General features: G+C 36.7%; 1 protein-coding gene across 1 annotated transcript; it reads left to right on the top strand.

The window, feature by feature from the left end:
• Window positions 1-410: 410 nt before the first annotated feature.
• Window positions 411-26,009, top strand: LOC134677926 (uncharacterized). The gene is made up of 9 exons (XM_063536372.1): window positions 411-541; window positions 10,847-11,139; window positions 12,458-12,630; window positions 13,211-13,320; window positions 14,771-14,896; window positions 16,183-16,337; window positions 17,299-17,344; window positions 19,458-20,040; window positions 20,579-26,009. The coding sequence occupies exons 2-9, from the start codon at window positions 11,068-11,070 to the stop codon at window positions 20,868-20,870; spliced, it is 1,557 nt and encodes a 518-aa protein (XP_063392442.1). The 5' UTR covers window positions 411-541; window positions 10,847-11,067; the 3' UTR covers window positions 20,871-26,009.

Below are 26,009 nucleotides of genomic sequence, written 5' to 3'. Positions count from 1 at the left end.
ACATATAAGGATACAAGGCTAAAAAGTAATAATTTACATTGACTCTAAGACTAACTCAGATTTATAATTTATGACGAAAAACACTAAAGTTTGACATAATTATTTATAAGTAAAAGAAATATAAGTTGTCGATCCTTTGTATATAACATCGATTTATAATCCATTTACAAAAATCCCGCCATAATGAATTCACGTGACGTTTAAAAATGTTGCCATATAAACGCCGTGTGCTAAAATCGAATAATCGATTCCAGTGAAATTAAAGTTTCTGAAGTAAATATCTACTTCATTCCCTGTTTCATTTATGTTTAACGTAATATACAAAAATATAATAATTAATGTATACGTAATATTTATTGATAATTTGTCAATAAAAAGGCAATAATGTCGCTCAAGTATGGAGTAAAGTGCACGCCAGCAACATCAAATTACAAATGGCGGCCGCGTGACGGATGAGGTCGATGTCGAGAGGATGCACTTGCAATGTTTTAATTAGTGTAAAATTGCAGTGTTTACGCACACTACACTAGCCAGGATTATGGTAAGTATTTAATGTTATTAAGCGATAATTATAATTACGTAATGCATTTTTTGTTTTTGTTACAAGCTTCTCAAGTCGTCTCTTTCGTTTGTTATGATTCCTTGCTGTCATTATTTACAATTGGGGACATATATCTGTCCTTGTCTCCCGCGGTTTCCCCGCAATAGGTTTTCATTTTTACGGCCCCGCGCGACTGAGACGGAAAAGCGGGTCCGATGGAAAAATATGAACAATTTCGTGCTCTTAAAAATTATTGATTTTTCATCGTTAAAAAACATCAGAGTGGCTAATTGCATACGTGATGCGAGGTGGCGCGGACGGCCGCTGTGAGTATTGCACCCATTTCAGTTGTTTTCCCTACAAGGTTGTGAAAAGTCACATTTTTCAGTGTAATACCACCATTTTTAGTACCTATTGCGTTGCTTGGTACCTTATTTGTAAATCTGATGTTAGGTTCGTTTAAATATTGATTTTTGACGGCCCGCGGAGTGAGTCAGGCCGAATGTTTATAACATTACTTGGGGCCTGCTATATACTATTTTGGGATCGGCCAAATGTTCCAATGCTCATGTTTGAGCCATCATTAGGTTCCCGTCCGCAGTAAAAGCCAAAACTCTTGTGATTCCTTTATCTCGCATAACCGGGTAAGTGCATTATTTTAATTTTTCCGTGCTCCATTTTGAGTGATGTACTTACTTTTTTATCGGTCGAATAACCAAACCTAATGTTTACTGCCTTGTGGAACGTGAAGTGATAAGATATAGCTCCTTGAGATTTTAAGGTCTTACATTCGTTTTATAAAGTTATAAACCGGTGTTAGATTTTGTGTCTTTTAGATACTTATTGTAATCTTATTGGAATTCAATTTAATATGCCGACTTTTAAAAGTTTTTAAAGTTAAACATATATTTATTTATTTCCTTGAATAAAATTTTCCTTTTATAAAATTCACGTTTTTATTTAGTGTTCGAGATTGGCAGACAACTTGAGCGTTATCACGAATCGTGATTCACATATATTATCAGAGTCAAAACGTTTTTATCTTGATTTCGCAACAGAAGACCCAAATAACTTACGTTTCCTGGAACTGAGGTCGTAAATAAACATGCGCAACATACAACTGAACTGAATTTGAGATGTTCCACCATACTGAAAATGCGCTGGTTTGACCTTTAGCAGGTACTAAAACGGAATTTTAACCTTCTGTGTGTCAATCATTTATGTTTATTTATTTAGGCCCTTTTATACTTGAGTGCGAGTACAAAATACGCTAAAATATACTAAATGTTTATCTACTTACGAAATCTGCACTCTTTAACGATTTATTAAATATAAAATTAATAAAGTATGTACTATATAATATGTTAATCCCATCGAAGACGCGTTATACTTGGTTTGTTGTTTATTTTATTAATAACTACTTTTATATGAATCTATAGTATCTATACAAAACAATTTTCATACGAGAAAATACGAAGAGTAAGGAAAATAACGTAATTTGATTTATTCCGTGTCCGTCAGAATTTTTCGAAATTTTTTAAACATAATTAAATAATGGATACCATAAACAAAAAAAAACACTTTTATAAACACAAAAAGATTAGATTAGAAAAAAGGAACAGAGAGGGAAGATAAGAAAAAAATATTGACCAAGCTAATAAAAACTAAACATCATGTCGATGTCGCGATCACGCTTTTTAACCGACTTCAATTTCATAGAAGGAGGAGGTTCTGTATTCGGTTGTGGCTGTTTTTTTTTTGTATGTTCACCGATTACTCCGAGACCCGTGGGTCGATTTGAGTAATTATTTTTTTTATTTAAAGAGATTATCCAGGAACAAAAACAGATAGAAATTACTTAACAAATAAGAGCTTGGCTCTCAAAAAAATCTATTTATCAATTGGGCTTATTTGATTTGATTAGATTTGTCATTTATAGTATTTTTCATTGTAACTCTTATTACGCATCTATTTCAAACTTCACCTGGTGCTGATAATCAAACAGGATCCCCTTCATATCTCTTACTTTCCTTTAAGCTCATTAAACTTCAGCACCGAGATATCACAAACATAACGTTAAGATGTTGCACGTTATGATCGCAATTTATGTGTTGTCCCCGTTTGAGTTTAAACTTCGATTTGTCCATATATATTTGACTATTAATTAGTGTCCAACCCAAGTTTCGGATTCGGCATAAAAATCATATTCGTCCAAAAAACTGTCGTCCTAAAAATCTTTCAGCCTGGTCGAAACTGTATTGTCGGTAGTGTCTGTAGTCTAACTTAAGTTTCGGTTACGGCAGATTTCGGCCTAAAAATTATGTTTTGGCAAAAAATCTGATTTCGTTCGGACACTATGTACTATTAATATGAAAAGGCTCTCAGTGAATTTATATGACTGAAATTATTGCTATTTAAGAGACTATATTATCATTTCAATCGAGCACTTGTGCCTTCACGCTCTGCGATTGTTGCGCCATTTAGGGTCCTAGGTAAATTGGTTGTTCTATACTTCCGCTATGGAATGTCCAATTTAGCTAGAACCCTAAATGGCATAACAATCACGGAGCGTGCCTGTACATTTCGTCCCCAACCGTAACATGAAAACTCAAATCGAGCTTAATTGAAATTGAACATAAGAGGTCAATGTGTTAGTTTAGGTTCCCGTTGCCACTTGAGCCCTTTTATTTGTATTGTTTATTTTAGCAAATGTCCCGAATAACATAAATAGCGTGGTGATTATTTAGTTCCGTTTGTAGGTCACTAGTCTGCTCATTGGAAAACGAACTCAGATTTTGAAGCCAATTTATTAAGTAGCAGTTTGTTTGATCAATGGGATTTACATTCCGATTTTAAATCTAATTTATTAACTAGCTGAATTTGATTAATGTGTGATTTCACGACATTCCGCAAAGATATTTAAAATGTAATATTATGTTCAAGTAGAAAATTCTTTTCATTTGCATTTGGTTTCTTCTAACATTCTCTTTCTAACACTACACTTATTAAAGTGATTAAATACACTTCTTCCTTGTCGGCCCAGCGATCATGATCGCATTTTTATCACTTATCATATCATGCGACACTTTCGCACTTACATACTTGTTAGAAAGTGACAGGAATGATAACAAATGATAAAAAACCGACCATCTTAGCCCTACAGGATTTTGTTACTGATATGAAAACGGAAGTTCCCAATGAAAAACTTTTAAAACCGCAGGGCGTGATTAAAAAAATCGAAGGACATTAATGACATAATCAATTTCAATGCCAATATATGTTGCCTTCCAGAGCCAGTTAAATCATATATTTTCAAGATCTCTTGCCAAGACTTGCGTAGACGCCTACCTATAGTTACAGATGTTATTGTCTGCTGTTTGTTTGTTAAATTATGTATTTCGTCCATTACATTTGCTTAACGTTAAGCTGACTATTGTTTTGTCATCTAGTATCACACGTGACATCATTTGAACACACTGTTCGGTAATAATTACTAGTTCTGTAAGCAATGAGTAAAATCCGTATGGCTGATAGAGTTTTCAGCCAATGGTTCTTAGTCCGGTAGAATTCATATGGCCCTAGATCCTACATAAGACGAGTGACCTTTTATTATACGTAGACCTACTAATCTATAAATAGTGTCTCTGTAAGCTGTAGGTAGACCTTGCAGACCCACTTGACACCGCTATTAAAAAAACTGAATCCACATAAAATAGGTACTATTTCATTATCAAACCTGTTCTCAAAATTTCACGAAAATCGGCTGAAAAATGCGACCTGTAGAGAAAACACGAAAGCAAACCAAACTTGAACGGAACCCTTCACTTACGCTCGGTCAAAACATTTATTATGATTTTAGGTAAAAACTACGTAAATAAATCGTCTCATCTCTATTAGGCCGCCTTCATACTGACTATTTTGTTACAATAACGTGTTAATAAAATAAAACTTTGAGTTATTATGTACTTTTTAAAGTATGCTTTGTTTTCTGTTAGTTTGCTCAGCTAAAGTAAAATATTCAAATCGTAATGATTTAATAGGTTTATTGTTTGTAAGGGACACGCAATTTACTGCGTTTTGTCAAATCGGCAGTTCGGCAGAAATTTGGCCTCGTTCCATTCAGTTCAAAATACCTTACGTAGAAAATAAGTAATTGCCAATACTTTGATTACTTTTTATTTTAAAGGTGTATTATTATTAGATGGTTAGAGTTCGCAGTCTATTTATAAAACATGCAAGTGCATAAAATGTCAAAAAAGTAGTCTTAGAAAAGATATCGCTATTTAAGTAGGAATGGCTAAGAGCAGGAGAGAGACGGCAAAGGTGGTCGCCGACGTCCGTTAGGGCATGGCAAATAAAGAAGAAGATTTAAGTAGGAATAGGATAAATATGGGTAATTGGGTATGTTTGCACTTCACTTCAAAATTGCTCATCATCAGTTTGTCAAAAGCGTACCTAACCTAATAACTTATGTACCTATTTTTTTTACTTACATTTAATTTGGATTTCGGATATGTCATCCATTTTTTTCGTCTTTCTTTCTGTAAACATGTATATTATAGCTTATTTTAAAAAAAACCTTATGATGTTAACATATGAAACTCATTATTCCTTGAAATTTATCGCAATCATAACATATGTACCTAGCCAAAAAAAACGTAACATCAAAATGAAAATTTTTGAGTTACTACGCTTTGTTACTTATCTTTGATTTTTTACGTCTACGCTGCAAGTCTGCGAGTTCTGCGACCCTTCAAAAAACGAACTCAAAAGTTAAGGGTGTGCAGACGCGGTAGGGGGGTCCGGCCGTCGACCCTAGGGGCGCGCCCGAAATAGACCGCGCGGGGGTCTGACGCTATATCCGTACACGGCGAAGAACAGACAACGTTCAAGCTGTAATCGGGATTTCATTTCTTGTTGAACTCATTAATATTATAAGGTCTGTATATCTTAACAGGCTTCCAAGATATGATGACGGTGGGGTCTCTATTGTTTCCCATAAAGTTTTAAGTCATATTGTATTGTTTGTCCACATTTTCGTTAGTCATAATTTTTCAAGATGCCATAAAACAAACCTAACCTAACCTATCTACATATAGGATAACCTAACGAAAATCCTTAAAAGTTAACGGTCTCAGAATTATAACTAAGGATAATCTGACAATGATTACATTATGACTTTCAATAATTATGTCAAACAAAGGGACCCCGATGACGATTTATGCTCGAAGTTGAAAAATAATAATTAAAGGGCTTATATCTTTTATATTTTAGTTTCATAAAGAACGTATGATGCTGTTAAATATTTTATCCACTTTTTTGTGTATGTTAAGGATCCTGATCGAATTATAGCGATCCGTACAAAACTTTGACTACCGTACAAACATTAATAAGGATTAGGTACAGACAAAAATATGCAAAAAGTTTTCGTAAACATGAAGAACGGTAACTTTTGTAATTAAAGTTCAGATATTTTACAATTTGACTCTGGTCGGCGGCATCATATAATTGTACCCACCTATAATGTAATCGTGAGTGACATAAATATTTGTTATACTTACCACTCAGTGCAAAGTAGGTGTTTGTTACAATACCTACTGCAGAATTTTACGATCCCACTCAATGAAATTTTTTTCGGACATTAAGGAATATGACTAAATTAAAATATGTCTGAATAGAAAGTTCTCTATTCTGTACTGTGTACTATATTATATATCAGCGCAGGCCGCGTAGCCAAGATGCCGATCGCTTACGCTCCGTAGCGATCGAAACGCAACTGTCACTGTCGCACTTATATGGAAGAGTGATAGAGAGACATAATGCTTTTCGTTGTCGAAGCGATAGCGATTGTAACCTTGGCTAGGCCGGCTGTTCCTCCGTATGTATCTTAATTACAGACGTTCCTGACTCTGGAAACATATTTTTTTTGTAACTCAAAGGAAAAATACATAATTTTTTTGTCGGGATAAGTTTTGATTTCGGATCTATGCCGGAACGAGGAACTCTTTAAACCAGCCAAATTTTATCCAACTCTTACTAGAAAATCAGGAAAATAGAAATCAGTCGCTTATCGACTTTATGATGACAGGATAAATCGTCCGTCTCTTTCTATTGAGTGCTTATAAAAAGTGACGTGTGCTCCACCATGACGTTATCACGTCAATAACCGAGTCGATACGCCCAAAGATAATGAAGCTTTCTGAAAACAAATAGTACATGCACAGGATTATATATGATTAGAATACCTAAGATAGAAAATGAAAATTAAATTGCTGTTGTTTCTATCAGATTTCGATATGACTTCGGACAACATTCAAAGAGATAATCGATGAACAAAACAGGTGATATTGTCTTTGCTCTGCTAAATTACTAAGCTGACTTTGATTAAACTTTGCTTGTAGAAACGTAAGCCCGGGTATCGAGACTGGTTGCTTAGTTTTTGGAAACCTACTCCCTTGGTTGATAAAGGGGAAACGCTACAGACAGGCGAAGCTGCGGGCACAGCTAGTATACCTATAAACAAAAATAGCAATTAAAACTCCCCTTTTGAGTAAAAATTAGAACCAAAATATTACTTTGCTAATCCGCACAAAATCGCAATTTGGAATCTTTTCGCGGATTAGCAAAGTAATATTTTAGTTTTAATTAATATGTATTTCCGCAAAGCAACGCCTGATCTATTCATTATTTCCCCTTTTGAGTATTTAAAATGTCAAGTCATTTGTCAAGAGTTAAATATTGATCGCCAGAATATTAAAATTGTTGGTTTATACGCTTTCTACAAAGGGTCTTCGTATTTATATTACATTTTCCGTAGAAAAACGAAGACACTCGTGGGGTCAACGCACCGACGTAGGGTCACAGTGCCTATCGATTTTCCAGCTTTTTGTTTGTAACTTTTCCCTCCCTCTCTTTCGCTCACGAAAATTGTATTTATGGCTTCATGCTTCGTTTTTTCGGTTTATTTTAGCTGATTCTGCGATGTTTTATTTGTTAAGGTTGACGGTTTGGTTTATTCCTGGTTTGTTAAAATAGGGCATATTTACATAATATTGAAGATAAGTGGCAGGCAAGGTTTGGTAATATATTTATACTTGGTCAAGCAGATCTTGTCAGTAGAAAAAGGCGGCAAATTTGAAAAATGTAGGCGCGAAGGGTTATCGTCTCATAGAAAATTTGAATCTCGCGCCTTTTTCTACTGACTAGATTTGCTTGACCGCCTATATATCGTTTGTTACAATAAAGAATCAGAGGGGATACCGCCAAAACTGAAATTCGCAAATTGCGTGGATCTTTCTCTTTTACTCCAATGAAGGCGTAATTAGAGTGACAGAGAAAAATGCCCGCAATTTGCGAACTTCAATTTTCGCGGTTATAGCCCAGTGTTAAATATGAAACCGCGGTTATATCTTGGGTATTCGCGCTTTACACAAATAGAGTCAGACCGTGAAAAGTCTGCAGCGATTTTGATAGCCCACGCAGTGCAAGTGTTATTTTAAACGTCAAACTTCTATGAAATTATGACGTACAAATAACACTTACACTGCGTGGGCTATCAAATCCGCTGCAGATTTTTCTTGGTGCGACTCTAGAAATTGTTATAAAAAAGTATAATTATTATAGAAATAGAAATTGTTTATTCGTGGCATAAAAAATAGGTAACAGACAAAGAGAAAAAAAAGAGGAACAAAAATAAAAATAAAAAATTCCACTTAACATTACAACACATATCATTACATAACAGAACAAGTAAATTAAATATCCACGAAATGGTCCCGACTCAGCATGGTGTTAGCCTTGATGGGCCAACGCTGGTCTTCCGTCGGGGCCATGGACGAGTGAATCACGGAAACATGACATTTTAGATTTTGTTAAACCTTTGAAGTAAAATTAAAATTGCAAGAAATGACGATAGTTTATCGATATGACTTTATCGACATGGCTACAGCAAGGTGGTGTTAAATTGTTATAGACTCAAACTTATCCCGAGCCAAAAAATAATCGATTAATCGTGTTTTTTAATAATTGCGATCCAACTAGCAACATTATAAAAAATTTTTTTTTTACAATGGTTGACAGATGACTGCGATGACATAAATAGAAAATCGTAATCGAGTTCTTGATGAGTTCTTGTTTGTTTTGAATAGGTCTATTTTGATTTTAGCAGTTTAACAGTTGTGCCAAAAATTTAACATTAAAAATATGGTTTTATTACTCGTATATTACGTCCCAATAGGTATATTGGAGTCGTCAAAACGAATCATTTGAGCCCACACTCAAAGTTTTTAAGTTCCACTCACCTCACCTTCTGACTCAGAACTTGATAAAGTCAGAATAGTGGCGGATTTGCAGTCCTTGCCGCCCTAGGCCCCAGACCCTGTAGCCGCCCCTTTCAAGGCACCCATCATATTGACCACATTTTGAGTTAAGTATTTCTTGTGATAACAATCAGCGAATTTTTTGTCACAATTTGCCGCCCCTAAATATCTTGCCGCCCTAGGCCCGGGCCTACTGCGCCTTAAGGCAAATCCGCCACTGAGTTAGAAGTTCTGACTCAATCATCAGATCATCTTGATTGGGCCAAATTAGGGCCCCCCTACATCTGGCGTCTTTCGAGCGTCGGCGTCTACAATTCTATGGCCGACGTCGACGCAACTGCGCAGCGGCGTCATTTTCCATAGCGCTGGACCGACGCCGACGCTCGAAAGACGCCAGATGTGGGGGGGCCCTTATTGTTTTGTCATCTATATTATACAGGGTGATCAATCCAAATGGGTCAGTATGGAGAAGTCAGAAACTACGAGAGATAGCAAAATCTGTTCTTAGGAACCATGGCTTCGATTTTAGATTTAATAATAATGGCATTAAATTTTTTTTTTAATCTATCATACATAACCGGGATTCGAACATGGTCAATATTCTTGTTGTTTGTTTGTATGGCAACTTTTAAACGATGCGTGATAGGTGGGGGGTGCTCGACCAAATATCATAGAGGGCCCCAAGACAAAACAAAGTACATGAAAAAAAATCAAAATGGCCGACTTTTTTTTTAATTTTTTCAAGTTGGTCCGAGCGCGCTGAGATTCGGCATGCGGCGAACCTGGGGGCCCAAGATTACAATATCAAAAAAATATTTTTGGAAAAATTCAAAATGGCGGCGGACACGGGCATAGTAAAATCTTCAAGTAGGTTAAGCGAGCCCGAAGGGCGAGCTTCATGCCGGGAGGCCGAAGGCCGACCCCGGTGGAAGGCCGAATGCCCTGAGCCTCCACCCGGACTCCCAAAACGCGAGGCCGAAGGCCGAACTGCGTGAATTCGGTGCTTCCAAGCGTTCTACCAAGTCAACTGTCTTGATGACCGAAGCCGGCGGGCCGAATGCCCCACGGCAAAGCGTCGAGGCCTGCAAAGGCCGAAGGCCGAGCTCTGCGTAGGGCCGAAGGCCCGAAGCGCCACACGAGAGGGGGAAGTTGGAGCTTAAACACGACCCAACACTTTTCCTATTGGGAGTCAATTTTTGGGCGTCGGCTCCACCCCGACGCCCTTCGGCCCTCCACCGGGGTCGGCCTTCGGCCTCCCGGCCTGAAGCTCGCCCTTCGGGCTCGCTTAACCTACTTGGAAATTTGTCTTTGCCCGTGTCCGCCGCCATTTTGGATTTTTCCAAAAATATTTTTTTGACATTGTAATCTTGGGCCTTCAGGCTCACCGCATGCCAATTCTCAGCGCGCTCGGATCAACTTGAAAAAATTAAAAAAAAAAGGTGGCCATTTTGATTTTTTTTAATGTACTTTGTTTTGTCTCGGGGCCCTCTATGATATTTGGTCGAGCACCCCCCACCTATCACGCATCGTTTAAAAGTTTCCATACAAATAAACAACAAGAATATTGTCCATGTTCGAATCCCGGTTATGTATGTTAGATTTTTAAAAAAAATGAATGCCATTATTATTAAATCTAAAATCGGAGCCATGGTTCCTAAGAACAGATTTCGCTATCTCTTATAGTTTCTGACTTCTCCATACTGACCCATTTAGATTGATCACCCTGTATAATGTACCTACTTGCGAAAATGTAGCTAAATTAGAACTGATTTGTAATATTTTATAACATTGTTGTAATATTAGTTTTATAGTTTATTATTTACTTAGTTTTTTTTTCTTTAACTGTCTATAATATATGGTGAATATAAAAATTATGACTGAATCCAAATAACCCCTTATCTAATTACCTAAGTATCTACTTTACCAACTGCAAAACCAAATTTTGAACACATGGATATTTTTTTAACCTTTTATTTTTCTTCCACAGGTATATAAGTAAGAAGCAAGTGGCAGTATTCAAACAATATTTCTAGTCTAAAAAGTTTCTACGCAAAAAAGAGTGAAAAAGTATTAAAATTGTACTTAATTATATTTATATATTTTACAAATATCTGTGATAGACAATTTTGGACCGTGCAATTTTTACAAGCGTTTGCCAAAGAGAATGGTGTTAGTTTTTAGTTTATGATTGTCTGTGGAGTTTCGTAAATGGAACAGAAGATGGCGCTGCCGCCGCAACAGTTCTGCGTCAGGTGGAACTCTTACCACACAAACTTACAGGTACTCTTTTAATTGTATTGTTATTGTCATAGAGAAAAAAAATACATAGATTGCACACTCCATACATCAGTTTTGTCACCAAAAAGACTTATTTTCATAGTCAACATCTAGCATCGAGTAGCGGAGTTATCAGTACTTTAAGTAGCAGTAGTAGTACTGTCAAGTGACAATAGATGTAGCACCGACCGGAAAATCTTATGTTGTTGAGCATTGCTAGATGTCAACTATGAAAATATTAGTGTTTTTGGTACCAAACCTGCAAGCCTATTATGGATCGCTTTATCCACATTTATCCACGTGATAAAACAACTGTCACTTTTTAACTCTCCGGGATAGAAAGAGACGGACGCCGTTTTATCATGCTGTCACGTAGACAAATACGACCATCATATCCGTACTGATGTATGGATGGAGTGAGCACTCTTGTCTTACTATATTTCTCTATGTTATTGTTAATGTTCTCGTACAGTCAGCAGCAATAGTTGCTAAGCGGGCGAGGTGTTCATAATGATCTTGACACAACTTTATTGTTAAGAGAATAAGAGAATAAGGTTATTTTGAACTCGCCCGCTTAGCAACTTCTGCTGCTGATTTTTATGGACTTTAAGGCCCACTTGCACCATTCCACTAACCCAGGATTAAGCGGTTAAACTGTTAACCAAGTGTCAAATTGTACTGGTAACCATGGTAACGCCAGGTTTAACCGGTTAATCCCGGGTTAGTGGAATGGTGCAAGTGGGCCTAAATATAATTCCTCGAACTGACCGGATAAAAAAATATACAACTGAAACGCATAGTCCTAAAAAATCTTAATCACAAAATACAAAATGATGATATTTAAACAAACTTCTCAAAGAGCCAATCACAGTAGAAATCATCAGTTTTACTGGTCTAAATACTCTAAGTGGAGGTTTTTGGATGACTCAAAGACCGCCATTTTAACTTCAAAGAGCCTTGGTAAGAACCACTGTTATAGACTGGTCATTTTAGCTCCTAATATGTATTTCTCTACTCATCATCATCATCATCATAACTTAATTTTGTCGGTGGAGTAATCTCCACTCATTTCTTGTGCCAGTCTTTTAATTTCCTCATAGGACGCATTATTTTTTATTTGGCTGAGATAAGTTATTCTAGATCTCTCTTGGTTTTTCTTTCTACCACATTGACCATTAGTTAGTTAGTGATTCTGGGCATTTTCCGCAAATCGACAACCATTGTGCCTATTATACATGAAAACGAGGTTGCACTATTCTAACCACCCCAGCTCCTCCATGAAACCTAGCAGTGTTTTCACATTGACCATTTTGACCAACAGGCGGTATTCCCACGACTGCTCCTCACCGAGCAATTCGCGGATGTCACCCTCGCCTGCGAGTCCAGACAGCTGAGATGCCACAAGCTGGTGCTCTCCGCCTGCTCCGCCTACCTAGAGCGGCTCCTGCTTAACAACCCCTGCAAGCACCCCATAGTGCTCATGAGGGACATGAGGTACAGTACTATATTGTTTTTGAGGTATTTGAGAAAGATGTCACCCTCTAGTCCCGACAGCTGAGATGCCACAAGCTGGTTCTATCGGCCTGCTCCGCCTACCTAGAGCGGCTCCTGCTTAACAACCCCTGCAAGCACCCCATAGTGCTCATGAGGGATATGAGGTGAGTCGCAGCTGACAATCTAACAGTTGCATTGCAGTTAGGGTAGGTTTGTTAGTTTTCGTCCACTTGACGAAATTTGAATATAAACCTACATTAATGCACAAATTTGTATTTCTATCCTTAATGTCAAAACAATACATCTGTCTACATAAAAATGGAATATCGCATTTAGAAAATTAGAAATCAAATATATTATTTGCGAATCTGTTAAGTGGACGAAAACTAGAGCATGGACGGAAACTAGCGCAATGACCCTATCTTGTCTTGGGTATCAATAGTTATCGTTAATCCTTTAGTTACAATAATGACTGTGAAACGTAAAGGCACGAATTTTCCTGAGATTGTACGCCTGTTCCATAATCAATAACTTTTTTCCCCAATACCCAACACAATTCTTACGAGATTGTTTATTACAGGTTCAGCGAAATGCAAGCGTTGGTGGACTTCATGTATAAGGGAGAGGTGAATGTCACCCAAGAAGAGCTGCCGAGCCTTCTGAAGAGTGCAGAGGCGCTGCAGATCCGGGGTGAGTGTCAAATGCAAGCGTTGGTGCACTTCATGTACGAGGGAGAGGTGAATGTGAACCAAGAAGAGCTGCCGAGCCTTCTGAAGAGTGCAGAGGCGCTGCAGATCCGGGGTGAGTGTCAAATGCAAGCGTTGGTGCACTTCATGTATGAGGGAGAGGTGAATGTGAACCAAGAAGAGCTGCCGAGCCTTCTGAAGAGTGCAGAGGTGCTGCAGATCCGGGGTGAGTGTCAAATGCAAGCGTTGGTGCACTTCATGTATGAGGGAGAGGTGAATGTGAACCAAGAAGAGCTGCCGAGCCTTCTGAAGAGTGCAGAGGCGCTGCAGATCCGGGGTGAGTGTCAAATGCAAGCGTTGGTGCACTTCATGTATGACGGAGAGGTGAATGTGACCCAAGAAGAGCTGCCGAGCCTACTGAAGAGTGCAGAGGCGCTGCAGATCCGGGGTGAGTGTCAAATGCAAGCATTGGTGGACTTCATGTATAAGGGAGAGGTGAATGTCACCCAAGAAGAGCTGCCGAGCCTTCTGAAGAGTGCAGAGGCGCTGCAGATCCGGGGTGAGTGTCAAATGCAAGCGTTGGTTCACTTCATGTATGAGGGAGAGGTGAATGTAACCCAAGAAGAGCTGCCGAGCCTTCTGAAGAGTGCAGAGGCGCTGCAGATCCGGGGTGAGTGTCAAATGCAAGCGTTGGTGGACTTCATGTATGAGGGAGAGGTGAATGTGACCCAAGAAGAGCTGCCGAGCCTTCTGAAGAGTGCAGAGGCGCTGCAGATCCGGGGTGAGTTTCCGCGCCGCAGTTTTTGTAGAGCAACACTGTGCAATTCAGTAACTTAGGTGAGATACTGATATTAATTATTATTAATTATTAATTACAGCTCCACCTATGGACTGTCTCTGGAAGTACGTACCATTGGATGCATAACATATCGATAATCGATAAGCTATCTAGGGTTCTGTAAAGTATATATAAGGTTAGATGGCGCTGTTAACACAAGTTCACTCCGGTCATAGAGAAATATACTGCCCTGCTAAGCCGAGTGGCGCTATCTCAAAAGAAAATGCATTGCTAATTTATTTACCGGCCGGAAAGTCTTATGTTGTTGAGATTAGAGTTTCCGGTCGGTGCTACCATCTATTGTCACTTGACAGTACTACTACTGCTACTTGAAGTACTGATAATTCCGCTACTCGATGCTAGATGTCGACTATGAAGATACTAATATTTATGGTACCAAAACTGATGTATGGAGTGAGCACTCTTGTCTTACTATATTTGTCTATGCTCCGGTGTGGATGCCCCATAATGCCAATTTTAATAAAATAGCTGATAGAAAACGAATGCCGGGATAACGCGAGGAAGAAGAGAGAGAGCTGATAGAAAACGTCAATCGAAACGTAAAAAAATGACCTGTTTTTATTTTCCATTATTATAATAAGGTTTCCTTTTCCAGGTTTATGCTCGAGCGACAGCAGCGGCTTGGCCTCCGAGCTGAACAAGCCAGAGCGAGACAGCAAAGATTATACCGTCGCCACCGAGGCCCTAGTTGCGCACGCGCAGCGTGAAGCTACTACCAACGGTATGTCATCATCATCATAGCTTAAGTAATCGCTAGAGATGCAACGGATAGTTGTTTGGCCGGATACCGGATATTCGGCCTGATCATCGGCCGAATATTCGGTATCCGGCCACCTAATATTCGGCCGGCGGAACTATACCTACATTTCGGTTTTTCAGGTGCGTATTGTGCAGGTTTTGACCTGCTTCGTAGTTCACGTTCGCACGCACTCATTTCTAGGTTCGAAATTAGTGGTCGTGCAAGTGAGTGGAATGATAAATTATTTTTCTCAAAAATGGACGGCAAAGTCGACTATGCCGTCTAAAAAATAGGTCGCGAAGCGCGGAGTTTATGGTCAGTCAAAATTTAAAAAGTTAAAAACATTGCAGTCTCGATTTTGGGACTGCAATGTTGCATACAAATTCCATTATTTGTCGAGTTCCAAACTTTTTAAAAGTTCAAATGGCCATATCAAATGAAGGCACAGGCCCATTAAACAGCCAAACAGATGATTAGTACCGCGACTATTTAGTTGTCTCAAATAGGTTGGCGTATTTTCGGCAGAAAAATACACTTCTATTTTATAATTAAAAAAATAAAAAGGCGGCAAGGGCTTTTCTCTGTGAAAATATATACGTAAGAACGTTGCTTTTGTAAAATGTTTCTATGATATTTATGTTTCTTGCACCATTTTTGAGAAAAGCACTATATATGACTCGGCTGGAAGGCTACTTGCTGGCTTCGGATTCAATTAAACGGACTCCCAAGGTCGTCCGTTTAAAACGAATCCTCAGCCTGCAAGTAGCTACTTCCGAGCCTCGACAATAATGTACTATTTTACGGGTACGATTATGACCGGGAATGTTTCTTAAATCCAATTTGTTTACTCCGAAATCAAGCAATGTTACTATCCGGTATCCGGCCGGATAGTAGTTCACTAATCCGGTATCCGGCCGGATAGTAGTTCACTATCCGGTATCCGGCCGGATAGTAGTTCACTATCCGGTATCCGGCCGGATATTAATTACTGGCCGGATAGGCCGGATACCGGATAGGACCGAATATCCGGTGCATCTCTAGTAATCGCCAACCCTTTCTTTCATTGGACTTTATTACTTTATTTGCCTCTGTTTTCTAGCAATCGTTTTACCTTTTTATATGTGACGTTCCATGGCGGCGGCTTATGGCGGCTGGCGCTTACATCGATATAATATTGAAGCAGCGTTAATAATAGCATAAGCGCCAACCGCCATAAGGTACCTGCACCCGTGGGACGTCACATATGAACACAACATGATTTCCCGCAGGTCCCCCCGCCCCCCCTCAACCGCAAACCCCCACCAACGGTCCGATCCACACCAAGAAACGCAAGCAAGATGAAGCGGAAGTCAAAGAGGAAACTGTCGAAGAGGACGGATTATACTATGGCGAGTTGGACCACGAAAACATGGAATACAATGAGGTTGGTTACAATTGTCGCTAGATGGCGCTAGTTTTAGTTTGGTGTGTCTTACCCGGCCACGCTAGATGGCATTGGAAGAAACGCAAGCAAGATGAAGCGGAAGTCAAAGCGGAAACCGTCGAAGAAGACGGCCTGTTCTACGGAATATAATGAGGTTAGTTACAATTGTCGCTAGATGGCGTTAGCTTTAGTTTGGTGTTTCTTACCTGGGCACGCTAGATGGCGTTGAAGAAACGCAAGCAAGATGAAGCGGAAGTCAAAGAGGAAACCGTCGAAGAGGACGGTTTGTACTACGGTGAGGTGAACCACGAGAACATGGAATACAATTAGGTTGGTTACATTTGTCGCTAGATGGCGCTAGATTTAGTTTGGCGTATCGACGCTTAAGAATCAATACTGTCTAACTAACATTTTTGACGTTTTTTGCCTTTTAATGCAGTTAGGTGCAGAAATAACTTGAACTCCTATAACTTATTGGGATAACTTGGACTCCTTTTTGATAGACTGGCCAGATATAGCTCAAAACCGGGACGAGTGAAAAAAGTGGGGGGAGGCCTTTGCCCAGCAGTGGGACACAACAGGCTCATAAAAAAGAAAAATAGGTGCAGAAAAAAATAACGAATAGCATGCCATAATTGTCTAAATTTTAAATTATTTCTTACTTAGACTGTTCATTCTTAAACGTCGGTATCTTACCTGGGCACGCTAGATAGCGTTGGAAGAAACGCAAGCAAGATGAAGCGGAAGTCAAAGAGGAAACGGTCGAAGAGGACGGACTGTACTACGGCGAGTTGGATCACGAAAAAATGGAATATAACGAGATGGGTTACGCAACTTGTCACTAGATGGCACTAATCCGTGTCTGAGTACCCACAACACAAGCCTTCTTGAGCTTACCGTGGGGCTTAGGGCAATTTGTGTAAAAATGTCCTATAATATTTATTTATTTATTTATTTTCAGGACGAGGAATCAGGCAAACCCGGCAGCAGTCTAGGACAACCGTCAGGTAAGCTTACACTATTTAAACTAATAATTAAATTACTACAAAATTCATTTTATGGTCGAAGCACAAAAAAAACTAGTCACTATGCGAAGAAGAATTTACTATGAAATAGTCATATAGGGAGAAAATGGATTACACAATTCGTTTTTAAAAAAGTTACATAAATTAAGATGTACTCATAATAACGTGTCTTTGCCCATTTTACTGGTGGGCAATGTTACCTTTATGGGCAAAGTTGGGCGTATTTATTCACTTTAGCAATTTTGCCAACTGTCAAGTTTTTGAAATTGGTATGTTTTTTCGAAACATAAATAGAATGAATTGTACTAATTATGATTTTTTATATTTCAACCGCATTTTGTGACATTTTCTGTGCTCCGATCTTTATCATTCTTGAAATACGATTGTTAACGCAAAACAAAATTGGTGAAAAATACATTATGAATGTTTCGTTCCATTTCTTTTATTTTTAAACCAATGTTTATTTCCAATGTGACTCTGTCACTTGATTAAAAAAAAACTTTTTTTTTTTTTTTTTTAAATCGCGCGTGAAAAATGTCCGTAAAGTGTGTGAAGGCTCATTGTGAATGGACATTGATAAAAAAAGAATGTCTGTAAGGTAGGCCAGTTTTATTATATTATTACTAGTAGCAAAAATAGTGATTGGTATTTAGTAGTACGAACCATGAATGTGTTTTAATGGTTTATGTTTAAATTTCTGACAGGGCTATCTTACAGACATGTCAGTCTTTGTGGAAGACATTCATGGTTCGGTGTGAACAAGCTTTTATTGTGTGTTTGAGGTATTTAAAATAAAAAAAAGTAATAATAAATAATTAAATAAGTAATTAGCAGAGTTCGGACAATTTATCGCAAAAATAAATATTGTATGGAACATGATAATTCTTTTTTTAACCTGCAGTTTTTGGGTATAATCTGGAAATTTTATAAAGATACTGTGTACATAATATGAGTTTAATAAATCTTGTTCTATATTGAGATATAAATGATTTTTGATGGTTTTGCGATGTTATGTCCGATCACTGGTTATTAGTTAAATGATTTTTTTAACGAAATGGAGATTTGCAAAAATGATATTTGCCTTACAAAATAAAAGCTTGTTTAATAAAAAACAGTATTTTTTTAGTGTATTTAGACCTTCTGTAAAATGTCAAAGAAGGACTTTTAATGTAGTTTACTTTAATAACAGCTACTACTGAGAACGCAACCTAATATTTACCGGGTGTGGCCTGTAATATGAGCAAAAAATTAAACTGCAGGCTGTACTCCTCATACTGACCAACATTTGTTCAGACACTTTTAAAAATAACTTGTGGTTTGATTTTTAATACACTTCAAAGTTTATTCTAAGACGCAATGTATTGCGAATTTTGTTATGTTTAAGGCGTGACACGCAACGTCAATCACAATATGGCGTGGCGATGACGTCCATTGAAGATAATATTTATTTTGTATGAAAAATAGGGAGTCTAAATACTTCATAATTTTTTAAAGTTGTTGAACAAAAGTGTCACGGTTTGAGGAGTACAATCTATGTTTTAATTATTTGCTCGTGTTACAGGCCACACCCGGTATAAGAAAAAAGGAATTTTGTTTTTCGCTTCTGTACTACAAACTCAAATTTAATTTGCGTAATCGGTGGACCTGTGCCCGTTACAGACTTATAGCGAGACCTTCCTTTAGCTTTTTGTACAGAAAAATGTCTTGACACTACTAGTTTTGATCGAATACATTTTGTAATTAAATAAAAAATATAAACAGATCTAGTACCTATATAATTATTTAACATCGTATTTTCACGGAAACGTACGAACGTGTCTCGCTATTTCAGTCAGTCTCGGTACAAAAAGTACTGAGGTTGACTGAAGTAGCGTGACAAATACGAACGTTTCCGAGAAAATACGATGGAAGACAATTATGCACTACATCTGTACTGTTCCTTTGATATTTTTTGGTGAAATTCAGGGTGTAGTTTTCCGCTTTATGATTCGATTCATTTTATTTTAAAATTAAATGTCTTTATAAAAGTTCTCACCACAGGTCTGTAAGGGTTCCATTCAAAATGTATCAAAATTCACACTTCAATATATTTTAGGTCGCCAAAACTACCTCCGCGTAAAACCCGAAAGCGAGCTATTCTTTCAAACGAAGCTCCAAAATCTGGCCAAAGCCAACTCCGAGTACATCAATAGACTCTCCAAAATGAACGCAACAGAAATACGACAGGAGTTCACCAAATACGGCTTCCAAGAGGAGCCGAAAGATAAAACTGAAAACGACTATTACAAGTCCTGGTTGGAACAGAACGGGGAGTTAGAAGTATCCCTCCTCAAATGCGGTCAGAAAAAGCCGAAGCCAGATTACAGAAACCAAAAATCTGAAGTAGAACTGATTCCCAAGCCGAAGGAAGCTAAAGATTTCCCTAAGATTCTTGAAAAACAGATCCGCAGGAGAGGGCGGCCCCCGATTTTTAAAGATAGGAACGTCGATATAGGGGAGACTGTGCTGAAATCAGATTTGGATCAATTCTTGGAAGGGAAAGAAGTTAGTTCGTCTGGGTTGTCTAGGAAAGATTTGGAAAGGGTGATGATGGGCAAATTTAATCCGAACCGGCGGTATTCGAATGAGGCCATGTGGGCTGCACTTATGGATGTCAAGAAAGGAGGGAGTATTTACAGGTGAGTGACATTTACTTTCACGTGCAATAAAATATGTATTACTTTGGCCAGTTTGGACAAAAATCCCAGGGATCTAAATTTGCCAGTCAAAAAACCTTAAGATTTTAGATTAAGAAGTGAATTTTGATCGTGTTTGCGGACGCCATACGCATCCTTGGGTGTCAAGGGGTTTAGCTAACATCAAACGTCAAAATTGTACTATCTCCAAAATTATTCAGTGAATTAAAGGTTTTCTTTGGGGTCCATATGTGACTTCCATCACAGAAGGACCATTCCATCAAAAATTACAAGATTAATTGTGATAGAAACGTTATACATGAATCATAAGGAAATCATCATCCTCTGATGGAAAGCCACCTAAAATTTTCGATATCCTGTTTCTAAGGACTATTTAGACCTTCATATTGTTTCAAATATTTTTTAGAGAATAGATAGACAAATCTATATCGGGATTTAAAATTGTATAGTGTTTTTTTTCTTCATAAATGCTTATAGTGTAAGCCCGAAAATTGTTAAATATTTTTTTTCTTAATTTCAGAGCCGCGCAGACCCACAAGGTCCCTCGCAAGTCGCTCCGCAACTGGATGAAGCGGTGCCACATCAAATCCTCCTTCCCCATGCCGCAGCAGCTCAAGCAGTTCGTAGAAAACAGCAAGAAGCAGAAGGAAGAGAAATTCGAGTTCCCTCTTGAAAAATTCGAAGAAAAAAGTGGAGAAGATTATGAGGAAACGGATTTTGGAAAGCATTTTTTGAGCTTTCCAGGAGTCTCCAGTGATGATGATAGGGAGAAGAAAGATGATTCTGCTATCGATATGACCGTGCATGAGTAGGATAGCTATAGTCAGTCAAAATATTGCTAGATTGGACTTTTACAACGGTGAATACAGATAAATTATTTAAGTCAAAGAAACCTGCTAAAACACTAATGTGTTTTTTATTGAATGCAGCTTTTTACAAATGGCTTAAAATACCTGTTTGTTTACTTGTTTGGAGCGTCGCTAGCAATTTTTGCATTGTTGAAAGTCATGGGCAAAGTTGTCGTTTATACATAGTAGGTAACTTTGCCCACCATTTTTATTTAATGGACGCCAAGTTGTGCTGTAGATGCTATCTAATGCTGAGGGGTTATGCAAGAGCATATATTTTTGAAAGCTTGCACTAGTAGTTATTGCCCACAAGCGGTCCAAATTGGGCATGATTGGATAAGGTCTGAAAAATCAGATCTAAAAATTGCATGGCCATTTTAGAAAATTGGATTAATATATAAAGTGAGGTGTATACGACCTTTTTAAAATTTAACTGCCAAAGAATAAGCAAAGATTTCATTATATTATTTTAAATAAATAAAAATTATAATCTAATTCCTAATTCCAAAGAAAACATACTTACCCCGCAATGAAAACCCAAAGAGTTACTTTTACCCAATTCTGCCAGTGGAGTTTCCTTTTAAGGGTAACTTTTGAAAAGGGTAAATCTGAGGCATATTTTATTTATTTTAATTTTAATATAACATTAAGCGCGCAATTTTATCACTTAAAAAAAAACATTTTATTTGTTAAAATTGTGATTAGAATTAATTAATTATAAAATTTAAATTTAATGAAATTGGCCTTTGAGAAAAACTTAAATGAGTGCTTGTTCGGACAACGTCCAATAACAATGAAAAGACTTAAAATGAAATTAGAATAGAGTTAAGGGACAGCCCTGGGACTGGTTTTAGGGTTGTCAAAAATATCTGAACACTTAGAAAAGCCTTTCAAGACATTTTTGCTGAATAGGGATAGAGACATGTTAAAAAACGTTGCCTTATTAGTTTTGGCTATATTGGAATTGGAGTAAATAATCATTATATGTACCGTGAAAGTATAAAACTTTGCCCTTTAACTTAACTTTACCCACCGCGTCACAGTTCATAAAAGCGCTTAGCACAGTATTTCGGTATTACTGAATTGTGACTTGATGGGCAAAGTTATGTTAATGAGCAAAGTTGTATACATCTACGGTAAATGTCATTTGAGCATAGTTTTGCCCAACCATAGCCATTTTTCTACACTATGGTTGTTGACCAAATGGGGAGATTTAGCAGCAAAATCATGATGAATTTGTAATTTTTACTCAATATGATGCCAAATTGCATTAAATTACTACTAAATATTTTTTGTAACCCTAAAATCATAAATGCGTGTTTCAAAATTACGAACGGCTTAAAACTATTACAATAAATTGTAATTTATTTGTGTTTTAATGAATAATGTACTTAATATTATTATTTCCATTGTGGCTTGAACGTTAGGTTTTAAACGAATACTTTTCGGTAGAATACTTGTTTCTTTTACGTACAATATAACGCGGAATCGAAAAGAAAAATAAAAAATATCTGAGAAATACGACTTTTGGTTAAAATTAAACGAAACTTTTAGTTTAATTCTCGATTAAATGTTTAGTCAAACTATTCGACTAAAAAACGTTAGTAGAAGATATGGAATATATTTTAGATTTGTTATGGCCGTCTGTTGTACGTAAAAGAATGTTGCTACTTAGTTCAAGTACTTTGGCCAAATAAAATCACTATCACTATCAAACATTATAATGTACATCGCCATCAGATATATCGGAGCGGCCAAGGTGTTCACAATATCTGAACACGCACTCTAACGCCCTGACAATAGAGGCGTGTTCAGATATTTGTGAGCGCCTTAGTCGCTCCGATATATCTGATGGCGACTGTACATATATAGACAGACCTCCAATTTGATAAGAGTCCGTCTAAGCTAATTTTGTCATTATGAGTGTCATTATGAAAGTCACATTTTCCTAGAAATTTTACATTAATGATGACATTTCCTCACTTTGTCATTGAAAATGCCATGCGGATTTAACTTGGCCCGACTCTAGACATATTATTATTTGGTAAGTCTATAAAATAAAATAAAGATATGCTAAAATGTAAAGCCAATATTTCTTTTAGCATATTTTGAAATAGCGATTTTAGTGGCCTTAGTGCATCTTTATGTTCCTAATTTCCAGATAGTTATATTAAATATAATGCCTTAGTTTTGTTTCTGAATAATTTGTTTTATATGGACACTTTTATATTTGCAATGATGCTGAACTACGCAGAGGGCCTACCGCGAAAATCTTTATCTGCGTTTATCGCACGAATATGGAAGAGTGATAGAGAGACAGATAACGAATTTCGATTTTATTTTTTTACTGTAAACCCCCTGTTCTATAATATGTCACTCAATTATATTTAATTTTCTTACTATCTCTTTCCTTACATCGTTCATTTGACCTGTAATCTTTTAGACAGATATGATCTTCGAAAATTTTATGAAATAAGAAGGTACTGATCTGAATATTACTTATAATTACTATGTATTATCTATTCTGACGAACATTTAGACAGTATATGACTGACAAAAATAATTAACACTCGCTGTATTGCAAATATAAAATTGCCCAAATCCATGAAGTGCCTACTAGTGTATAACTAAATATACATAATATATAGTATGTAAGTGCTACTGTAGATATATACTATTATTGTATACTGAACTTAATAATAATAAATAAGAATCGTTTTGTCTTTAAAGTGAAATTATTTGTTGCTGGATAAAAAATAAGGCCTAAAAATAAATATCATGACTGATTGTATAGTACCTAATTACCTATGCTCTATTACTGTTATTTTTCATTCTCAAAATCTGATAAAAAATAAAACCGCGTGTAAAATATAGGTTGAATAACCGGTACTGGGCAAAGTTGCATTTGTACAAACGTCTTACAAATTGCAACTTTGCCCACTTGTACAAATGTTGTACAATCAATACATGCGTCCCATCCCATACCGTACTGGTTGCATAGATTGCAATCTAGTAGTTATTTGTATTTGCTTGGGTAATACATACTGCAATTTTAGAAGACACTTTTACTGGCAACAAGTTATTTATCTTTGGAGACTAATCGGTTCCCTTTTAGATTAATATAATGACGTGAATTTATATGAAAATAAACATTGTTTGGTTTATATAATAATGTCATCATTAATCTAATGTTTTGTCATCGTATTAAATGTTGTAAGCAGTATTAGTTTCATTTTGTAAATGTTGCTGCTTGTTCTATCGAGTGCAAAAGTATGTATACACTTATTACATGTTTTCAAAAATAATAATACACGTTTTTGAATTCGGTCACCCAATGCACACACACATTGAAGACGCTTGTTGATGCTCCTCGTTAAAAAACGAAACTTCTTTCAAATTATTTTTTATAATTGCGATCATAAGTATTAACTTCACAGACCCGTTCTAAAATACTTAATATGTTCGAGTTAATAATTTATTAAAATATGAATGAAGAAATACAAGTAACTGAAGAGGCAAAGTGTATTGTATTACTGTATACATATTTTTGTTCTTGATTGTCCATTTATTGACAGTGCGTACATTTTCCATGTATGATTGTGTTGTCGTTATGTTTTTGCTTAGTTGAGATTGTACTTAACTGGTGATTCGGACACGGCTTTGGAAGTTAATCATTATATTTTTTGGTTCTTTTTCATTGTTTTGATCACCGAAGAATAGTTTACTTTTTAATGTAATTTAAGTAGTAATGATTCTTTTTTAGGTTCGTAAAAGTATAAAACTGCCCTTTAACATAACTTTGCCAACCGCATCACAGTTCAGTAAAAGCGAAATGTAGTTACAGATACACTTTCTTGTTTTTCTTCAAAATGTATCTGTAACTAATTTTAACTGATTTCGCTTTTACTGAACTGTGACGCGGTGGGCAAAGTTATGTCAAACGGCAAAGTTTTATACTTTTACGGTACCTAATTATCATTTGGCATTATTTATTATAAAAGTCTGTCACGGCTTAATATGCCGTTGACAATCTTTATGCTAATCTCTCATTTTGTCATTTGTGTTTGTTAAAAAGAAACAAAATTGAATAGAACTTTGCGATTTTTTATAAATAAATGTATTATTATGTTAACTTCCACAACTATGACCGCTTCACCAAATTCTCTATCTTATTATTATTATTGTTTTAATAAAGCGAGTGTTTAGATTATAGAGACATATTGTTATAAAAATGATTTTCTGATATTTATGTTTATTAAATAGATGCGTCAATCTCGTGTGTCGTTTCGTTATCTCTGTATTTAATGAAAAACAATATGTCCGCCCGTTGAATTTATATTGATAAATACAGGCAAATTGAATAAGGAAGTCTGTTTTTAGTAAATCTAAAGATTTAAATAATTGAAGGGATGTTTACAAAAACAACATAACTGACTACACTGGTTGAAACCTGAAACAATCAACAATGTTCTTAAAAAAGTGTCAACCGCTCTAAGCAGTTGTGTTGTTTTTGTAAACATCCCTTCAATTAATATAGCGAAAATAAAAGATTGAACTTGACTTTAGGTACATGAGAAATAAAATATTTCGAATACCTAACCAGTACTATATTATAATAATTCATCATTCGCTTGCACTTGTCCCATTCACTTGGGGTCGGCGCAGCATGTCATTCTCTTCCACACCTCTCTGTCGCCCGTCATTTCATCATTCACTTGCGTTCGTTTCATATCATCTCTCACACAGTCCATCCACCTTTTCCTCGGTTTTCCTTTCCCTGTACTTCCCTCCACATTCATTCGTAATACCTTTCTCGTCACATGACTTTCATCCCTCCGCATCACATGCCCGTACCACGCTACGCGATTTGCCCTTACTTTTTCTGTTATAGTGTACTATTACTATAGTGTAATATTAGTGTACTATAGTGTAATATTGTCATACAATTTCATTATGTTTTGTTCTGGTTTACTAAAAATGGACTACTTTATTCAATTTGCATGTGTAATATTCGTATTATTATATACTATCTATTATATGGAAATGATTGTACCAGTTTTGCTATATTACGGGAGTTATTAAATAAACTTATATAAAATTAAA

Source organism: Cydia fagiglandana, chromosome 27 (genome assembly GCF_963556715.1).
Source record: "Cydia fagiglandana chromosome 27, ilCydFagi1.1, whole genome shotgun sequence".
Lineage (NCBI taxonomy): Eukaryota > Metazoa > Arthropoda > Insecta > Lepidoptera > Tortricidae > Cydia > Cydia fagiglandana.
This window is presented reverse-complemented; position numbering and strand designations above follow the sequence as displayed.

What these genes read in the sequence shown, in the direction of transcription:
- LOC134677926 (XM_063536372.1), top strand. Translation starts at nt 11,068, where the DNA reads ATGGAACAGAAGATGGCGCTGCCGCCGCAACAGTTCTGCGTCAGGTGG. An exon ending in AGAGGCGCTGCAGATCCGGG is followed by an intron (nt 13,321 to 14,770) that starts GTGAGTGTCAAA and finishes TTCCTTTTCCAG; the next exon opens with GTTTATGCTCGAGCGACAGC. An exon ending in GCGTGAAGCTACTACCAACG is followed by an intron (nt 14,897 to 16,182) that starts GTATGTCATCAT and finishes GATTTCCCGCAG; the next exon opens with GTCCCCCCGCCCCCCCTCAA.